The following is a 20,055-nucleotide window of genomic DNA, read 5'->3' on the forward strand; positions in this document are numbered from 1 at the left end:
TCAGCATATAAGCAGGTGATGATTACCCACAGTATGAATCCAACAACTGAGATCAAATGAATTCATTTGGAGTGGTCCATCTGTGACTTTGGCCCTCATGGCCCATAATTGCATTTCTTTCTGGAGGCCAAACCTGATTTCCTCACCCTGCCCAAATGTAAACCATGCGGAGACTTGTAAGGTGCCCAGATGTCTCAATGATGTGCATGTACTAAATACATGCACTCATGTTCTGCATAATGTGATAAGATTTGATTCTTGAGTCCTGATCTGCAATGTGTGGCAGATCCCAGCACCTGTGTGGAACCCCACTGATTTCAGAGATTACGCACGCATGTAACTTTACTGTTAAGAACTCAGGATCAGGGTTGTTCCTTTGAACTGAAATGTCAGACAGGCAGGTGAATTCATACTTCAGTTTTATTATCTTTTAGGCATGGATTGAAACATTCTTTTTTTTTTTTTTTGCACTGGTGGTTCCTGGAACATGCCTGAAGTGAAGGCTGAACAGGGAAAAATCTGTCTCCTGGGGTTGAAGAGTAAAACTGGATGGGAGATGCAGCAGAATTTCAAAAAGTGAGGTTTTTATTCCTTTTTCACAATTGTGGATGTAGAAATTGAGTGATTACTTTTTAAAATCTTCCTTGTTTTTTTCAAGACATTGGTAAATATTTTTTGACCCATTCCCTCTACTTATCAGTCTTGAAGGTTTCTTCTCAAAATATAGAGAATTACAATAAACTTCTGTCATTCATCACATACTTAAAGCCATTACAACTTTTTTTTTCCTAGTCACTCCCACTGCATTTCAGTTAGCAGTAGTGTTCACACCAAAATAAAAAAAAATGGTATATAAAGTACCTTTTTTGTGTGTTCACGTTTTATTTTGGAAAACAGGTGTCTAAAAATTTTAGAATTTTTTAACAAAATTCTAAAAAAAAAAAAAGGAAAAAAATCACAGTATTTACAGAGATAACAATGGCTTAGCCATGCAAAACAAATAACTTTGGTTTTTCCCCCAACCCTTTTACTTTGGTTTAAATGTTGACCAAGATTTTTTTTCCCCCTTTGCTAAATAAAATATTAACAAATCAAAGTTTGGAGGCAAATAACAGGATTTTCCCCTTAATATTTTATACAGCAGAGAGTTTATAGGACATTTTATGTATTTAATCCATGCCAATGCACTACAGGAAGCTTTTATTAAGACATCAGTCACTACCGCCCAGACATTTAACATTTTACAAATTTACAAGTAACAGTGTTTTTTCTAAATAATGTAGAAGTGGCAAAATGTTTCCTAATTTCCATTTCTTTAACTAACTTTTTTGCCTACCAGTCTATAAAAACTTACTTTCCCCCTGGATCATAGATTTAAAAATGGAAACCTGATGTTCTGCTTACTCTATGTACTTATTTTCCTCCCATGATCAGAATTGTCTAATACATTCTCCCAGAAACTACACTTCTGTTCAAGAGTAAAAACTCAGAAGTGCCATCTACCCAAAAAAGTGTTTCCTTTTACATAATCATTCTAAAAATTTCCTCAAGCATAAAACACGTTTATAAAGTTAAACTTAAGATACATAGACATTTCATTGTTACAATTATATGCACTGTTTGATAAATTATGTACCAGGTAAAAACACTAAAATTATCTCAAGGTGCATTCAATATCTGTAGCGGAGTTAACAAAAACACACAAAAAATATATATATATTCTATTTTTGTGGAAAAATGCAGCTTTGATATGACCACTGTTTTAAAAAAAAAATCCAATTCTGAGTGTTATCTTGTTGAAATGAAGAAAAGATACAGTACTTTAAGGCAGTGGATAACCAAAAGGACTTCAAATCAATTCAAAATTACAGTGTCACTCTCTTATCTACCATGAGACGATGAGGACAATCAATAACTTTTTTCCAAACTGCTTTCAACAATACATTTGTGATTCACTCACGGAGAAAAGGTTTAGCAGCAGCAATCTGTACACAGGCTAACAAGAATTTTGTGGTGAAGTCTGTGCTAGACTCTCAGGCTTATTCTTGGAAACTGTCTATGCCCTTTTCTGGTCAGTTAGGTGGCTGTTCTTACCTTCACGAACCCTTTAGTGAACTTTTGTCATTCCTGGCTCCATCTCGCTCTACTGTGATTTCAATAATTCCCCATAACACAACCTTACGTTTGAGATCTCTGCTCTACAAAAGCAGGGGTTTTACGGACAGCAATCAGAATTAGAAATGTACCTGCTCAAAGGGTGTCCTAAAAACAAACTGAAATAAAAATATTACACCATACATCAGATTAACAGCAACTCCCAGAACAAAGCTTTACAGTGTATAAAAATAGCTACGTAAAAAATTTACATAAAGGCAAACAAAAAAATCTTCAGTGCAGACATTTACAAAAACAAACAGAACACAACATGGTGACCTATTATCTTGGCTGATGCCAAATTAGTTTTTTTTTAAACTTGAGATAATTGCATCTAAAATCCTTTGAAAACTTGGTAGAATGATCTGTTCAATACTTGAACCATGAATAACTGTCACTTCTTTGTATATGTTTTGAATACAATCCACGTTCATGCTTCTATATGTATTCTCTGAAAATGTGAAAAACAGTCAGTTAAACTAGGTAGCTGGCAAAATTATCATAATTAGACAGGAGTTTTAATAGCCTTTATTTAACTGCAAAATAAATGTTACCAGAAAATATTACAAACAAGTTATAAATTACATCACAAAAAGATATGTCCATTGCTGATGAATCAAATTCATTCTCCAAATCATGAATGTAATGATGATAAGCTCATGTTTATATAACACATCAGATTTGAAGGCACCCAAAACAATACACATATACTACCCAGGGCTAATTTAATTCATCACTAACATAGTCACCTCTGTGGATGTAGCAGCTACTACAATGTCCAACACCATTACACAAAACATTAGGGCAGGAAGTGAACCATGTCTTTCCCATGTGAAATTGCAGTGGAAATTTTAGGGATTCAGATTTCACCCTTTTACATAAGAATAGCCATAATGGGTCAAATGGCCCATCTAGCCCACAATCCTATCTTCCAACAGTGGTCAATGCCAGGTAGTTCAGAGGGAATGAACAGAACAGGCAATCATCGAATGATCCATCCCTTGTCATCCACTCCCAGTTTCTGGCAAACAGAAGCTAGGGACACTGGGAGCATTTTCCCAGAAATTTGTAAATTAAGTTTAGGGACTAATTTTTTGACATTTTTACAAGGAATATGAAGAAACTTCCTTCTTGGACAAAATGAATTCAATTGTGCAAAATTCATTTCGCCAGAGCCCTCTCCTCTCTCTTCCCACAAAGTCTAGGCCTGATGAACTTCTAACACTAAGGGTAGGTCTACACTGCAATCAGGAGGTATGACTGATCTAGCTAGATGGAAGCTAGCTCGAGATCCTGAGTGGGGTTGTACTGGGGGAGGCCACCTGTACCACTGCTGTGGCTCCAGCCGGAGCTTGATTTGATCTAGCTCAGGTAGGCCTGCAGGAGCTGCAACCGTATCTTCTGATTGCAGTGTTAGACATTCTCTAAAGCTGAGGGAAACAGGACCACTCCACCACCTCTGAAGGCCTTAAATCCCTTACACTCAGAATTCTGTGTTCTTCTAAAGCCTTCACATCCATAGCAGATTAACAAAGTACCACAGTATCTTTTGGGCTCGTGTTTGCAGCCAGCAAAATGATCACTTAAAATACAACCCCAAGCAATCACTTAATGGAGGGTGGAATGCCACCCTGTGGCATTGTGAGGAATCCATAGAGGGGCTCTCTTCCTTCCCATTTTACTTTGGGTCCAGATATCTGCAATATGAGAGGGCATCTTTAAGACTGTCAGCAGGGCAAAGGTAGGTAGGAGTAATTTTGCAGCTGGGCACTCATGGGGAGGGAGGGGGAGAGAGCAGATTTTTCAAGGAAGTTCCAGGGGGGGTTGGATGTGAAGGTGCTTGCCATTTGCAGGTGAAGGCAGGAGAGACCAGTAGCTGGAAGTGGGAAGGAGAGGGTGACTGCTTGTAGTTTTCTCCCATCGCTCAACCTCCTGGTGTTGGACATTCCTTTCCTCCCACCAGTGTACTCTAGGACTGCAGAATTTCAAGGGTATGCACAATTAAAAGAGCAGAGCAAGAGTCTTCCACCACCCTCTCACCCCCAAAGTTGAAAGCAACCTCCCACCCCACACACTCCCTACCTGAATGATGAACTCTGGCACAGCAAACTCTATGGAGGACTTTTGCAACATAAACTTTAATTACAATATCAATGATTAGAACACTATTGCACAATAAATAGGGACATTCCTGACAATAGTAGTAGTAGAGGTTTATATGGACTGTCTGATCGCCCTTCCTTTGTGTCTCTCAGATCTTTGAATCGTTCGAGTATTTGTGGCAAGAAAAGTTGTCTGGTGGTTTATGCTAAATTTAGAGGCAAGACTGTATGAATAACAAACATTCAGACCCAGACTTTTTCAAGATCTTAGATTTTTCCCTTAAAGTACCCTTCTATCCCCATCTTACTGAAACAAGAAACCTGGTGTAATAAACTTACAATCTCTACACCAAATTTTCAAGTGACCAATGATTTTGTCCCCCTCCATTTTTGGCTTTGCAACTTGACACTTCAAAGAGGGCTGACAAAGGATAGGTGCACAGCACTTTCTGAACCTGGGCCTTTCTAAAGTTTCTCAAATTGAAGGCTCAAAAGTGGAGACACAAATTTAAAAAAACTAATTTAGAAACTGAGTAAATTTGATATGAAAGCTTATCTTTTGACTGTTTACTTCCATAATTTAAAGAACATTGGAAACTGATTTCTACCCCCTTTACCCTGGCCTTCCACAATATGTGTGTGCTAAATGATATCACTGTTCAGAAAGACGGTGTAAGACCCAGCCTGTGACATTAAAAGAAGACAGAGGCAGCAGTGGTGGCTGCATCTGACCACTGGAGGATGCTGTTGGTTTGTTGTACCACCACTGTATTCATTGCTGTTTGTATTCTGTGGGTCCTCCTGCAGCTTCTGTTTTATAAAGAAGAGGGGAAGTCTCCACTTCTCTTGCACAGTCATGGCACAATGACTACCTCCAGCATGAGGCTAATAATAGTATGTGGTTTTACTGTAAGAACTTATCTCATCTCTTGAACGTACATTGTTTTGAGCTCACCAAAAACTTTAATTTTTATCTATAGTGAACAAAACTAAATGTTCTCTTTTGAGTATACATCATATAATTATTTATAACTAAATTTCCCTGAGTGCATGAGCTCAAATGCATGCGATCATTTATTTCTGAATGTCAGAATCCTTTTGCATTTCTTTTAATGTGTGTACACATGCTCTATTAAAAATCCATAGTTGCCATGGGTCTTGCTCCCCCAAAATCACAAGAATACAAATAATTCCTATTGTCTTTAGTAAGAGTATTTATAGTCTGAAAGGGGAGAACAAGGCATCATAATTTCCCATAGTTCTCAACTCTGAAGTCCTAGGTTGACTAAAGATCAATATTGGATCATCTTATTCCAGTAGCACAGGCTCTCTAGCTCTTGAACTGAAAGAGAACCTCCCTTTGCTGTACAGGATATAGGATACACAGGTAAACAGTTCTGATTCTATTTTCCAAAGGGTGGACACCCTGGTACTACGCTTTTCAGTTCACATTGCTTACCTGGAATGACTGACATTTGTCTTTTAAGCTTCCGATTTGTGATTGTTTTCTTCTAGCTTTTTATTTTCCTCTGTATTGCCAAGGTCTTTGTCTACGTGTTTTGATGGTGTCCTACAAGAAAAAAATTATCAGTGTCTCATTTGCATGTCTGTAGCATTTTGTTCATATTACTATATAGTGTGCGTGTCTCTCTCTCTCTCTCTCTCTCTCTCTGCAAAGAAAAAATTCTTAAGAGTTCAATTACCAACACTAGAAACATTTGCATAGGACTATGAATATACCAATAAGCATTGCAGTAGGACTACATATGCATACAGTAGTAACAATGGAACTTCTACATTGCAAAAGAGCCCAGGAGAATTCTGTTTACTGAGGCTAAGCTGGCTGTGCACGTGTATTTTTTTTTTTTGACAATTCCCTAGGTTTTCTGCATGTTTCATTAAGGGTTTTGTCCACAGGCACTTTAAATGCCGAAGTGTGGCTAAGACATCTTTATCAACACAACAATCTTTGTGTGTGTCCACATTAAAATAGCTTTTGGAGCTTGTGCTGAGCAGAAGTCGATCGCTTCTTAGATTGAAAACCATTTTGGGTACCACCTAGATTCTACTTCTTTCAGTGCCCAAAGCATTTTTTCTGGATCTCTGACCATTTTTGGATAGAGAAGAGACTGTAAATGTTGTTGGGGAGAGTGGGGGGAGAGAAAGAGGTATAACTCATTTAAAATAGCAGGTCTGCTTTAATGTAAGTAGTGAAGATGAATTAGAGAGTTAAGTGCTTAGTTTAGTTTAGCAGAATAACCCCACAAGCCAAACATTTAATGTGAGAAACCTCACCATCAGCCAAGGTGAAAGATTGCTGCAATAGTGTGATAACATTTTAAAAGCCGTGAGACATTAAATCTCATGTCAAAGCAGCTTATCATATACACTTTCTCTGTGATAATTTGTTTCCTTGATAGAAGTATCTGTTGTGACAGATTTATGCATATGCTTACCACAGCTTCAGGGTAAAGGACTGAAGTGACATTGACTTGCAAAATTCAATGATGGCACAAGTTAGCAGAACACTATGACATGGCACACGGGTGCTAGTCAGCATACAGCCCTCTAAAATCAATGGTTTTATTTTTGCTAGTGGGGTGTGCCTGTGCAAAGACATTAGCTTCATCTAGCAGCGTAGGCGAACGCTGCCAACAGCCTCAGTTTAAGTGACCTCAAAGTATAAAGGGCTCTGGTTTAGTCACGTCCTAATCCAAATGAGTCAGGGGGAAACATTTCCCAGGGGCTTACAACTGTATCCCAAATCTCAGACATGGCTGAAGTGCTACTACTGGAAGTACCAATTCCCCAGCATGGAAAGTGGGCAGCAGACCTGATGCATCAGGTCAAGCAAGAGTGACAAAGGCTGATGGACCTGAGGTCTAAATAGATGATTGGACATTTGAAATTGCAATAGCTGCCTCTGTTTTAAGGTAGATTACTACATTGGCTAGTATATTTTTAATGCTTGAAGTTACTTCAGCCTTTTTACCACTTTCTTTCAACTATGTTGTTTAATGGTATTGCTATTGTGGTCTCTCTCTGCATGAATTCATTGCGTTAGTTCAAAGATCCAAGTCTCTGATCACTAGTTATGCTGAAACTGAACAGTTAACCAAGGTGATTAGCACCTGGATCTGAGCATTCCCACAATAAAGCCCTACCCGTGTTACTGGGTCCTCACTGTTTCGGCACAAGCCTGTGTGTATCTCAGGGCATATCCCATTGTTCTTTTTTCTCAGATGCTTTAGGGTTCTTTACTGATCAAGTATGGAAGAACTTGTCAATCCTTGGGGAGGAAGAGCATTAGAAGAATATTGGAGGACTATCAGTACTTGAGTGATTTTGTCTGTCCTCCAAACCCAGATCAGAGGGTTTTCTTTATGGATGATACTGATAGGTAGAAATTAAGGCTAAAATTTAAGATCCTGGGTTAACTATGCAGCACAGATGTACCTGTAGACAACTGTCATTTAAACAGTGGGATTATATCACAAAGTAACTTGTTACACCCATTGTAAGTCTCTTCTGGGAAGTTATTTTCATTCTCTCTTTGAATATCTCAAAGCCAGAGAAGACTGATCCGCACAGAGGAAAATGAGAGAGTGAATGAAACCAAACAAGAAGAAAAATCAATACTGACAGTGGTTGAATTTCTCATGTGATCCTAAAATTTTTTTGCAAATCTCTCTAAGCCAGAGTAAGAGAAAAAAACCAATTTGCTGTCATCTGAACAACTCCTCATGAGCAGGTCTCCTTTCTAAACATTAGGTTACAAAAATAGAGAGATTGAGAGTAGGGATGAGGGACAAAGAATTTGGAGTCTTGTGGGAGAAGAATGTGCTGAGCAGATAATTATAGGCGATAACCCCTGAGGGCCTTTTCAGTGATGAGACCAGGCTTTCTCAAAAGGGGTATGGGTACCAACAAATGCAGAGAAGGACAAGTTGACAGGGGATGATAGGAAAACTACTGTTTCTGCCAGGGAACGTGACTGACAGAGAGGCCTATTTTTCCATTGGATATTAAAATTTGAACAATTCAAGAGCTGTATTTCAAATGTGACATGTTAGACTCGAGAGAACGAACCACAGCAATGGAGAGAGAGATGCAGAATTACTATAAAATCCCAAAGCTGCTGTCCCTACTTTGGCTCTCCTGTGAGTTGCTACTTAAGGTTGAAAGGCTTTGTATCTGACATTATCTGCTTAGGTTAAAGTTGTTCTATTGTAAAAATCATAGAAGTTGCTGTAATGGTCCAATTGGTGTTAGTTTTATTTTTAAACAAAATTATTCTATGTTATATGTAAGGATTGAATATCACATACCTCTTCCTCAACCCTTCAGGGCTTCTAATTTGGGCGACTATGCCACCTGTACTAGTGGCCAGATTTTCAGAGGGGTTGAGTACCCATCCCCTTCACAGAAGTTAAGATATGGCCCACATCAATGCAATGAGAACTGCACATGCTCAGCCCCTCTGAGAACCAGGCCACTTAGATGCTTACACATGGATTTAGAACACTTAAATTTGAAGACTTAACTATGTTGTTGTAGTCACGTTGGTCCCAGGATATGGTAGTCCACAGAGGTCTGTGGTGCTTGAAAGCTTCTCTTTCACCAACAGAGGTTGGTCCAATAAAAGATATTACCTCACCCACTCTGTCAAGACTTAACTATGACAATGTTGGCAGAGGCTGACTTCTCAGTGGTCTCACTACATTTGCTGAACACTAGGGACTTTAGTATAAAATTTCCATCGGTAGCCCTAAAGCAGGCAATGCTTATGTAACTGCCAACATTTTTAACACTGTTTAAATTACCTTGTTAAAACACAGGAGCCTTGTTGCATGACGATTCCCAGCAGTATGAGGAGGGTTGGACCTGCAGCCCTAGGAAACTTCTGCATGCTAACCCCATTAGCCTAGACACAGCATGATTTTATAACCAGTTCATGACACAGGGTACATCTACATGGCAAAAACCAACAACCCAGCAGCAGCCTGCCTGAGTCCAAGTCAACTGACTTAGGCTCATGCTTTGGCCCTGAAATTCAGAGTGTAGATGTTCCAGGTCAGCCTGGGCTCTGAAATCTGGAACAGCTACACTGCTATTTTCAGTCCTGTAGCACAAGGTAGAATCAGTTGACCCAGAATCTGAGACTCACTACCACGGGTTTTATTTTTACCCGGTGTAGTTGACATGAAACATAAATTTATAATCTAGTCAATACTGTCAGTCACCACGGTAGCTAACTGCATTGCCTTTGCTAGCTTCCTTGGAGAACATAAAATTGTCATTTTTGTAGTGCAGACTGAACCCCTTATAGTATGTATGTAGAAGACTCGCTAGTCCTCTAAAGCGGAGTTTCTGGGTCTCCATTACCCTAAGTGCCACTGTCTCCCCCTCTGGGTAGTCTATCCCCTGCTGGAGCAGTAGGGGACATAGATATGCACACTTTCCCAGAATTAATTCAGAACAACAACAGTTGGGGAGCATGGATGCACAAATAGAGATGGCACATTAATATATTGTGAAAAAACAGCTGACTACTTGTCTGAACCAAACTTGTAACCAAGTCAAGAGTGTCAGAAATTGGTTATAAAAATACTGTTTTACTTAATTTTATAGATGGTGTGTCTGCCTCCTGTACTTCTCTCTTTCTCCACTCAGAATGTATGGATCCCTATATCCTTTTAATAAAGTCTAATTCCTCATTTGACATTTCAAGCTTTCCCTTCAGAAGTCCTGCCTTCAAGAAAATGATTACCATAGGGGTTCCTGACTCAAAGGCTCTCTGAAAGGTAGGTAAAATGGTGCTAAAGGGTTTACAGGTTCACTTGTTTTTTGCTGGGGGAAGATCGCTTTCAAACATTTTTTTAATTTAGAGATCACTGTGGAATAAGTAGTATCAATTAGTGAAAAAATAATTTTCCAGTGTTATTCTCTGATTTAGACTATACTCATTAAATATAGAGCACAACCAGCTCGTTCCCCGTTTGTCTCCCTCATTTACAATAATGTGACCTTTGTAACTGTAAGTATATGAGACACATGCACTTGTGAGGGTTCTGTAACACACTGTGCAACTTTTGGTTTTAACATACTAACCATCTACAAAATAACAAAAAAGTAAAATTTTTGTTAATTATTCAATGACAAATTTCAGTCTGGGAAGAGGTTAGCAATTAGCTCAGAATGACTGAGGATGCTGACTGGTTCCAACAATTCTGTGTGCATCTGATCACGGTAAAAACTGCTGCAGTTTGAATGTTCAGCCAAATTTCAGGTTTTTTCCTTTATTTTAAAGCTGCAATAAATCAGTGGAAACTAGTTCATAACATTACCTGGAATTTGTGTATTCCCAATCCCAGATAATGAAAGTAGGACAAAAGATTGAATTAATTTATTTAGAAATGCAAATTCTCCCTTGGGATTTCTGTTTGAGTGAAGGGAAACAGAGGCACTACTTGGATTTCTTTTCTAAATGATATATGTATGTAAAAACCATTCCCTAGAGAGTTAAAAATATGAGATGAAGACAAGAATATGTAGACTTTGCCTAGCTGGGGGTTGCACTGGCAATTTACTCAGATTGCTAATTAATTTGCATTGAACTGGTGAAGAGGACGTGGCAATAATCAGCTTTTGTATTAAGTGAAGCTGAGGTGATGAATAGCTACAGAAGCGAGTTACTGTGAATACACTCCAAGGCCGTGAGTACAATTCCTACTATCCTGTATCACAAGACAATAGAAAATTCTACAAACCACAACATACATTAATGAAAAAAAAACATTTTTCTTGCCTCACGAGGGTTTGAAAGTTCTGTGCTGCTGCCTTCTCAGACTTTCCATTGACGTCACTTTGGGGGCAGAGATTAGGTGAATAACTGTTCGAGGGTGGGTTCAAAAAGTGACTAACTGTTCGAGGGAGTGGCCTGTGTGGAAACGGAGGGTTGTGATTGGACACACAGTGTCAATAAGTATTGCAATGGTGTTTTTGAGAGGACAGCATTTGAGATTTATGGGCTGTTTGTGCTGAAATCCTCTGTTTCATACATACTGATGCTCTGCTTGCTCTTTGGAAGTACTGCATGCAGAAAACAGGGAAACTGATTCCCAAGGGAGAGGAGACCAGGTTAATATAAATGTATACTGAAAGTGGGTGCTTGTCAGCAATATAATTCACTTAAACTAATGACTGGTTTCAGAGTAGCAGCCGTGTTAGTCTGTATTCACAAAAAAAAAAAAAAAAAAGGAGTACTAGTGGCACCTTAGAGACTAACCAATTTATTTGAGCATAAGCTTTCGTGAGCTGCAGCTCACATAAATTGGTTAGTCTCTAAGGTGCCACTAGTACTCTCTTTTTTTAAGAAACTAGTGACTGTCAGACTGATTATGATTTAAACATAACTTAAAAAAATATTTGGTCCCCAATGAGCCTATCTACTCACTGCTAATTTAATTTTCTACTTTAAGTATAAATGATATTCCCATTTCTCTTATGCCTTTTGTTTCATGTTTAATTTCTAAAGTTTAACACCATAAAGCATAGAAACACATCACAGCAAAGGACACACCACATTCTAAGAATCATCACATTTCCCCCCCACAAATGAGTCATTACCTCATGCTTTGGACTCCCCATTGAGAGAGAGAAGAAAAATTCTGGACATTTTGTTTAGTAATAACTGAAGGTGGTGGGGAAGTTTAATTTTTTTTATTTCCTGAAGCTTTATAAATAGCACATGCTTAATATTTCTGTGCTCAGTCATATGTTTATAAAGCTTCCTTATTCAGGAAATTCCAAAAATCCCCTGCACAGCTATGTTTGTGGTATTGTATGGAAGTAAAATCTAAAGACTTCATGGGAGCACTTTATAATGCCAGAAATAGATGAGGGAAGCCCTTGTAAGTATGGCAACTGAATGAGAAACAATTCTTCATATCAAAACTCAGAATATGTATATTATATAGCTATTGCAAATCAATGTGCAAAGTTTTAGGGAAATACAAGTAAACTTTAATACTGCATGTCTGTCTATATAAATATGTACACAACATACATAACTACCTTCACTTTCAGAACACTTTATAAATGATCTTGGTGCTGTGTAGGCCAGATCCTCAGCTGCTGTAAATCAGATAGCTCCTCTGAATCTCTGAGAAGGCATGGGGGTAGCATAAGTCTGCACTTTCACACCTGACAGGGCCACAGTCTATGTATGGGGAAAAGAGTTTAAGACTACACTCAGCAGAACCAGATGCAAGCTGGATATGGTTAGGGGACCTGATAACCATGAGGATGAGGGGGAAGATATTTCAAAGACTGTCCAGTGTATTCCAGATAGTTTCATTAGTACAGAAATACAGCTAACTGAAAATGAGCAGAGCTAATAGACTCTACCTTCTGGATCTAGATTTTTAGTCAGCCCTGCCAATGTCTAGTTTTCAAGCAATACAACTTCCTTCATTAGTATCTCAAACCACTATATGAACAATTTAATTGAGCTTCACATACTCCTGTGAAGTTGGCATCTGTTTACCCTTCTATAAAATTCAGGTAGTGTAGGAGAAGTTGGCCAGCTCATACTCTCTCTAATTAAGAATTCACCTGACCATCCATGAGGTTGCACAGATGTGACAGCCCATCATTTGACTCAGAAATTGAAATACCACATCCCACTTAAGTCAAATAGGAAAAGCGTCACTAACTTAAATGGAAACACAATCTGGCACTAAGTGACCTGACTAAGGCCACACGGCTGAATCAGGGGCAGATTTAAGGAGTCCTAGCTCCCAGGCCTGTGCTCTAACCCCTAGATGATACACTGCCTCCATATTAAGATATTCATTTTAATTTCAGATGCAAAATAAGTTTTATAAATGAGGATAACTTCTCGCCCCTAGATTTTCAAAATGCTGTAGGGAGCTAAACAGATAGGTACACATTATTTTAATTTTAAAAAGTTAAGAGCAAGTTTCTATATTAAGTCTTACTTTGATTTCTTCATATATACCCAGTAGATGATACCAGCAACTAGAGCTGCTAGCAGAAGACCAACCACAATTCCTACTATTAGCTTTGCCTGGTCATTAACCTTTTCTCTGTTGTCACCTAAAACAAAAAAGAAAAGTTGTTAAGGTGTCTAACAATAATACACAGCATTAAACATTTTCTATACAAGTAATGCCCCCAGCAAGAAAGGTGGTCAAAAAGTCAAAACTATTAGAGCATTGTGATAACATGCAAAGTTTTTAACAGGGTCTAATTCTTATTGCCTCTGAGACTGGGCAATTTCAACTGAACTCTGAAGGCAGAGAGGACTGTGGAAATTACTCATTCAATGACACTTCATAAAGCTAGAGCAGATAGAAAGAGGGTTCTGTAGCACTTACATACCATTCCTTTCATCTGGCTCATCATATTCTGGGATACTTACTGAAATAAAAAAAACATTAAAAACAAAAACTTGATACCTGAAAGTCACCTTCACCCTGACATTATGCTGTAATATTTAACAATATAATGAGCTATTTTACAGCTAGACCCGAAATGCTCATACTTAATGCTGCATCAGCCACACAACAAAATAATTAATCTTATTTTTTTAGGCAGCAATCCTTGCTTTATATCCATAATGCATCATGTAAAAGTGTTTTATTCCAAAAAAGGACAAGTTTAATCTTATGAATACTTCTGACTAAGCATTTATATGTTAGCATTCATGATAGGGTAACTTTTTACCACTTTATCATTACTGTAGTCCGCTAAACCCTAGCACCTATGAATGGATTCTGTTCTGAAATCACATAAAAAGTTAATAAAAAAACCACAAAACTAGAGACTAAGAAAAGAAGATATTTCAATAATAAAGTAATTTTATAATGTGTATGAATGAGAAGGATAGGATATAGATAGTCTGAAGTACTATCCCCAAAGCAGATGCATCATGAGCCATGGCAGCGCATGGCCTATTTCCCCTTGCCAGTATGCCATAACCCTAACCTGCAGGGTTCAAGTATGGGTGTTTGAGGGGAGGTTTCTGCTAAAAGAAGAGAGCTAGTCAGCACTGCTGTGATTTCTGTGATATGCACACTGGTCCACTTTGAACTGTACTGAAATCATACAACTCATTTTCACATACTGTAGGCCACCGAACAGCCATTCGCTAGTAACAAATTTCTTTCACTACCAACCTAGGCTGGGTTGGAGGACTAAAGTCGGTTAATACAGGAGATGTGGAACTTAAGGGAAAAAAACAACCCTCTAATACTACTGCAGCACCGATCAGCATCTCACATTATTTAGAGAGAAAAGCTGGCAAAAGGCATTTGAAACTTTAAGGAAACCACTTCTATTGCTCATTTTTGAAATGCTTCTAACTGAAGACACTTACTGGCAGAGACATTCATCGAGGTGACAGTTCTTTCTAGTTGGTTTTCAGCAATACAAGTTAATGTAACGTTCTCTTCAGGAGAAATTACAATTTTACTGGAAAATCTTCCATTAACATAGTTGGTCTCCTCTGTCTGGAAAGGAAAAGAAATCAGTCGAACAAAAAATGTATACTGTAATGTCATACTAGAATTGTTCATAAGGAAAGTTCTAGAAGTAAATACCTTTTAAAAATCTTACAGTTTTGAAAAAGGGAACCATTTAAAATAATAAACTAAAAGAGCACCCAAAATTAATAGTCAGTTATTTATATATCTCCAAGACATGATCCACGCCCTGAAGCTGCAAGCTAAGGGCCAAATTCTGCCCTTATATATGTCTAGTGCAACCTCCTTGACTTCAGTAAGACTGAAGGTATAACTGAAGGTAATATTTGACCATAAGAAATTAATGCAAACTGCTCGTGCATGCTGTCCAACCTATGCTATGCAGAGGACTATCACTGCCAATCACCATGCATGCATATTTGTTTTCTTTAATCCCTCAAAGTCAGTAAGGTTTTCCAGACCTCAAACACTAATACTTAGATTCATAGAGACTAAGGTCAGAAGGGACCATCATGATCATCTAGTCTGACCTCCTGCACAACGCAGGCCATAGAATCTCACCCACCCACTCCTGCGAAAAACCTCTCACCTATGTCTGAGCTATTGAAATCCTCAAATTGTGGTTTAAAGACTTCAAAGGAGCAGAGGATCCTCCAGCAAGTGACCCGGGCCCCATGCTACAGAGGAAGGCAAAAAACCTCCAGGGCCTCTTCCAATCTGCCCTAGAGGAAAATTCCTTCCTAACCCCAATATGGCGATCAGCTAAACCCTGAGCATATGGGCAAGATTCACCAGCCAGATACCTAGGAAATTCTTTGCTGGGTAACTCAGATCCCACCCCATCTAACATCCCATCACAGGCCATTAGGCCTATTTACCATGAATATTTAAAGATCAATTAATTACCAACATCATGTTATCCCATCATACCATCTCCTCCATAAACTTATCAAGTTTAATCTTGTGCATAAATGAATGAGAAAAATACTTGCTTTATTTATGATGCTTCCAGTACCAGTAATTGTCCATTGCACAGCTGGTTTGGGGAAACCCTCCACGTGGCAGACTATTGTTTTAGATTTATTTGACTCTGTTTTCTTTGTCATTCTGATCTGAGGTTTTCCTAAAAGATTATTATATTTAAGCACTATGGTAAAATAATTGTGAATTGTACAATTTACAGTATTAACAAAGCATAACTAAGTGCTCCATTACCTTCCACAATAAGTGTAAGTGTTTTACTTTTCTTTAACCCTTCAACCTCCCGTAGAGTAGTTTCACAGATGTAGTTTCCAGCATCCTGGTACTGTAGACTTGAAAATGATGGATCTGTCTGCATTCTGGTATTGTCCTGATAAAGTAAGAAGTTAGTCCACATAATTTCCAATTTAGGCCCCAACCCAAATAAGCATATGCTTAAAGTTAAGTGTGAGAGTCTCTCATCAACCTCATTATAAATAAGCACTGCAATAGATTTCAGTGGAACTCCACACATGCTTTGTGGGATCAGGGCCTTAATCATAGAAACATAAGGCTGTAAGGGTCCTCAAGAGATCATCTAGTCTATCCTCTGCACCAAGGCAAGTAAACCTAGACTATCCATGACAGGTGTCTAACCTTTTCTTAAATCTCAAAGACCAGGGATTCCACAACCTCCTCCCTCGGGAACCTATTCCAGTACTCAACTATCCTTTATAGTTACAATTTTTTTCCCTAATATTGAACCTAAATCCCCCTTGCTGCAGATTAAGCAGATTCCTATCTTCAGTGGACATGAGAACAATCACTCACAGTCTTCTTTACAATGGCCCTTTACATACTTGAAGACCTATCAGGTCCCGCCCCCTTCATAATTTTTTCTCAAGATTCAGGTTTTCTAAACCTTTTATTTTTGCTGCTCTCCTCTGGACTCTCTCCAAATTTGTCCACATCTTTCCCAAAGCATGGTGCCCAAAACTAGATACTCCAGCCAAGGCCTCACCATAGAGCGGAATAGAGGGGACAATTACTTCCCTTATCTTAAATACAACACTCCTGTTAATACACCCCAGAATGTTGCTTGCCTTTTTCACAATTGCATCACATTATTGGCTTACATTCAATTTGTGATCTAGTGCAACCCTCAGATCCTTTTCTGCAGTATTACCACCTAGCCAAATAGTTATTCCCTATTTGGTATTTGTACATTTGATTTTTTTTCTTCCTAATGTTTAACCGTCCATCCAATAACTAAAACCCAGCATTTGACAATGTAATTAGCAACAGCTGTGCCAAGTATGAAAAAAGAGGTTTCCAATTTCTAAACAGTGCTGTATGGAGAGCTCAGCAGGCTTTAGTGATCTACTTATATACAAAACAGGGACAGCATGGCAAGTATGCTTGCAAGCTTACCTATGCCACCTTCCCTTGCCCACCACGATAGGTCCCAGCTTTGAAGGAGAGGATCAGAAGATAGTTTGGTGTCCATAGTCTATTCTGTCCTTGGCCTCCCTAGTAAGATGGCCTACTAAGATGGCCAGAGGCTGCCAGTTTTGGTAACAGTGGTGATAAATGGACACTTTCTTTCAACACAAGCCACTGACCAGTCAAATTAGGTGGTGGTCTATCAATCAGGATCAGATTTGAACACTCTCTGACAAACTTTCTCACTTACCAATGCCCTGAAACATCCCGTCAAACCCCCCCCAACATATGCTGTCCTTTTAGTATGTTTATGGGAAACATGACAAAAACATAATTTCTGAAGATATAGGCTGTGTTTAGTGTGTCTAGCGACCTCAATATTTTCAGTGCCGAAGTGGGGCACCTTAAAAGGGAATGATTTTCAGACAGTGGCTAAAGTTTTTAAAAGCACTTTATTTTTCTGAAAGTGTCAAGTAGCACACCAAAAAAGTGAGGCATCCACAATCACTAGTCACCTTTGAAAACTTATGCAAATTGGTCCAAAAATGTACAGTATTAAATGTCCACGTTAATATTTTAGGTGGTCATTGCTTATAAAAGATCAATTTTAAAAAAGATTCTTCCCAGAACACTGAGGGAGAAATCTTAACAGGTAACCAAATAAAGTGAGTAGGCATTAACAAGAATTATTACTAACCTTTATCCAAAACACAGTTGCGTTTCTACTGGAAGAGATGGTGCATGATACTGGCAGAGCTTCTCCAATCTGCTTAATAACTTCTCCACTAGGAATAAGTGACAAATCCAAATCTACGATAAAAGGAACATTGTTAAAAGATAAATACCAGAAGAGTGAACCATTCTGAGGGTTTACAGAAAAAAGAAATCAGTGGACTTATTGCACTGATAAAACGTAGATTGTTTGCTCAAAAAAGGAATCTAAATCAGTTCTTTAAGTGAGACAGATAAAAAGAATGATCCTGAAAGAACACAATGCAGAATATGCATATCTACTATAATTATAGTCTAACAAAGTGAAACATGACACAGATCAGCTAATAAACAGACGTTTTTCCATCTTGTGCAGCTGGAAAAATGATCCAGGAGGGTTCATGAAACTGGAGATGTTGTCCAGGTAGGGGAGAGAGGTTTTTGCAAAGAGAATAGCACAGTGGAATGAGGAGGATTTTTGTTAGGAGTGGGGTGGAAATCTGATTAGAGGACTTGTCTTGAGGGATAGAGAAGAATTTTAGAAGCTGCTTCTAGGGATATCGGACAGAGGAGGACAAGGGAGAGAATTGTTGAAATTGGTAGAAAGGACAGGTTGATTCTCTTAAGAGGTGTGGAAGAGCTGCCCCAGTTTGGAGAGGTTGGGTGAGAGGATGGTGCAGGAAGGTTTCGCAATTTAGTGGGAGGAGTGGGTTAGGGCCTTTGTCACAGAGATAGGGAGGCAGCATATGTTCTATTAGTTGATTCTTGTTTCTAAGAATTCTTCTTAACTTAAAACACACTCATTCATCAACTACTATGTAGCTTTCCAATGCACCATTTGCCTTTTTTACTTCTTATATGATTACATATGCCATAAGGTCTCAGACATTTCAAATGCTAGGCAACTCCAGATGCTACTGTTTGTTTTTTGCATACAGAATCCTATGTTGAGAGAATAGGGAAGTCACCCAGTTAAATATCTGTTTTCATCCCCACCTCCTAGCATCTTACTATGCAAACCAAAAAGCCTAGTCATCCTAAAAATTGCATGTATGGAAATCAGTGGCTGGTGAAGCTCTGAACCACAATAGATTATAATCCCATCATGGCACAGCATTTTCTGGAAAAGCACTGCAACATATCATATCCTACCATCTTAACAACAGCTGGGGGGAAAAAAAGCCAGGCTAGACACAAGAGGGTGAACCTCAAAAAGAAGGGTTTTTTAAATGTTTGTTTTCCTAGGGCCAGAGCCCTAAAGTCTCACTTTGTTCTTTCTAGGTCAGGACACTCACAAGACAAGAAATATTTTTGCCCAGCTCTGTAGTACTATATAATTATTCTCATGAAAATGGCGGTATTGAATTTACTGGATTTTGTTGTTGTTGCGTTAAAGGGTTTAAAATACCACTATCACATTCGGGCAACTAACGGAGTTCTAATTAAATTGTCACCTACTTTTTCTTTATCCATTTCCCTATCATTACAGGCAATCAAGAAATCTATATAAGAGATGCCCCCTTTATTATCCACTTGTTTTGCCTTCCGGATTCTAAATCCTCAGACACTACAGCAACAGTCATCTTAGACATACCTGAGACACAGCTGATGATGCAGATAGAGAATTTCTATCTGTATATTCTCAAGTACTAAAGATCTTAGAATTGCTTAAACCAGTGAATTGTGGTTCATTGCAAATTCACTCAACAGAAGAGTCAACTTTTCTGCTGCTTTCATTCACCAATTTCACTAGAAAGGGCATTATACAATAATTAAGGGATGCAGGCATCAAAGAGAGGACTGGGCCCATCTCGCAATAATAATGAATATTGTCAAATGTTAATAATATCGGCGTTATTACTAATATAGGCCTAATTTCTACTATCAGTGGTTACATGAACTCTATTGGTTCACTTGCTACTTCAGACAGCAGGCACACGTATAAAGACCTAACCAAAGAGAGACAACTGCCTGATCAGTATCATTTAGTTTCCCTCTTCCAGAGGGCATGTCCCCAAAAGCAAAACCATCAAGATTCAGTAAGATATGTCAGGAGATCATCTGTTCTCCCCACAATGACTCAGACACAGAGCAACTGCATAGATTGCTGCTTCACCTCGGTAAGGGAGGATTAGTTCTCACTCAACTTGTTTCCTCCTATTCTCTGAGCACATGCT

At 38.6% G+C, this 20,055-nt stretch overlaps 1 protein-coding gene across 6 annotated transcripts in view; it reads right to left on the minus strand.

Moving 5' to 3' along the window:
- Window positions 1-402: 402 nt before the first annotated feature.
- ALCAM (activated leukocyte cell adhesion molecule) overlaps window positions 403-20,055 on the minus strand; it is a 161,416-nt gene continuing 141,763 nt past the window's right edge. For 2 of the 6 annotated variants that reach the window (XM_075118374.1, XM_075118385.1), the window contains exons 9-17: window positions 17,865-17,977; window positions 15,980-16,115; window positions 15,757-15,887; window positions 14,659-14,791; window positions 13,662-13,700; window positions 13,259-13,376; window positions 11,065-11,196; window positions 5,716-5,826; window positions 403-2,605 (exon numbers count right to left, since the gene is read on the minus strand). In XM_075118374.1, coding sequence (XP_074974475.1) covers window positions 5,739-5,826; window positions 11,065-11,196; window positions 13,259-13,376; window positions 13,662-13,700; window positions 14,659-14,791; window positions 15,757-15,887; window positions 15,980-16,115; window positions 17,865-17,977 — 890 coding nt within the window. In that variant the 3' untranslated portion in view covers window positions 403-2,605; window positions 5,716-5,738. Of the gene's footprint in view, window positions 2,606-2,666; window positions 4,130-5,715; window positions 5,827-11,064; window positions 11,197-13,258; window positions 13,377-13,661; window positions 13,701-14,658; window positions 14,792-15,752; window positions 15,888-15,979; window positions 16,116-17,864; window positions 17,978-20,055 lie in introns of those variants that run through there. The other 4 variants (XM_075118375.1, XM_075118378.1, XM_048816342.2 and 1 more) reach the window with 4 other exon arrangements.

Source organism: Caretta caretta, chromosome 1 (assembly GCF_965140235.1).
Source record: "Caretta caretta isolate rCarCar2 chromosome 1, rCarCar1.hap1, whole genome shotgun sequence".
Classification (NCBI taxonomy): domain Eukaryota; kingdom Metazoa; phylum Chordata; order Testudines; family Cheloniidae; genus Caretta; species Caretta caretta.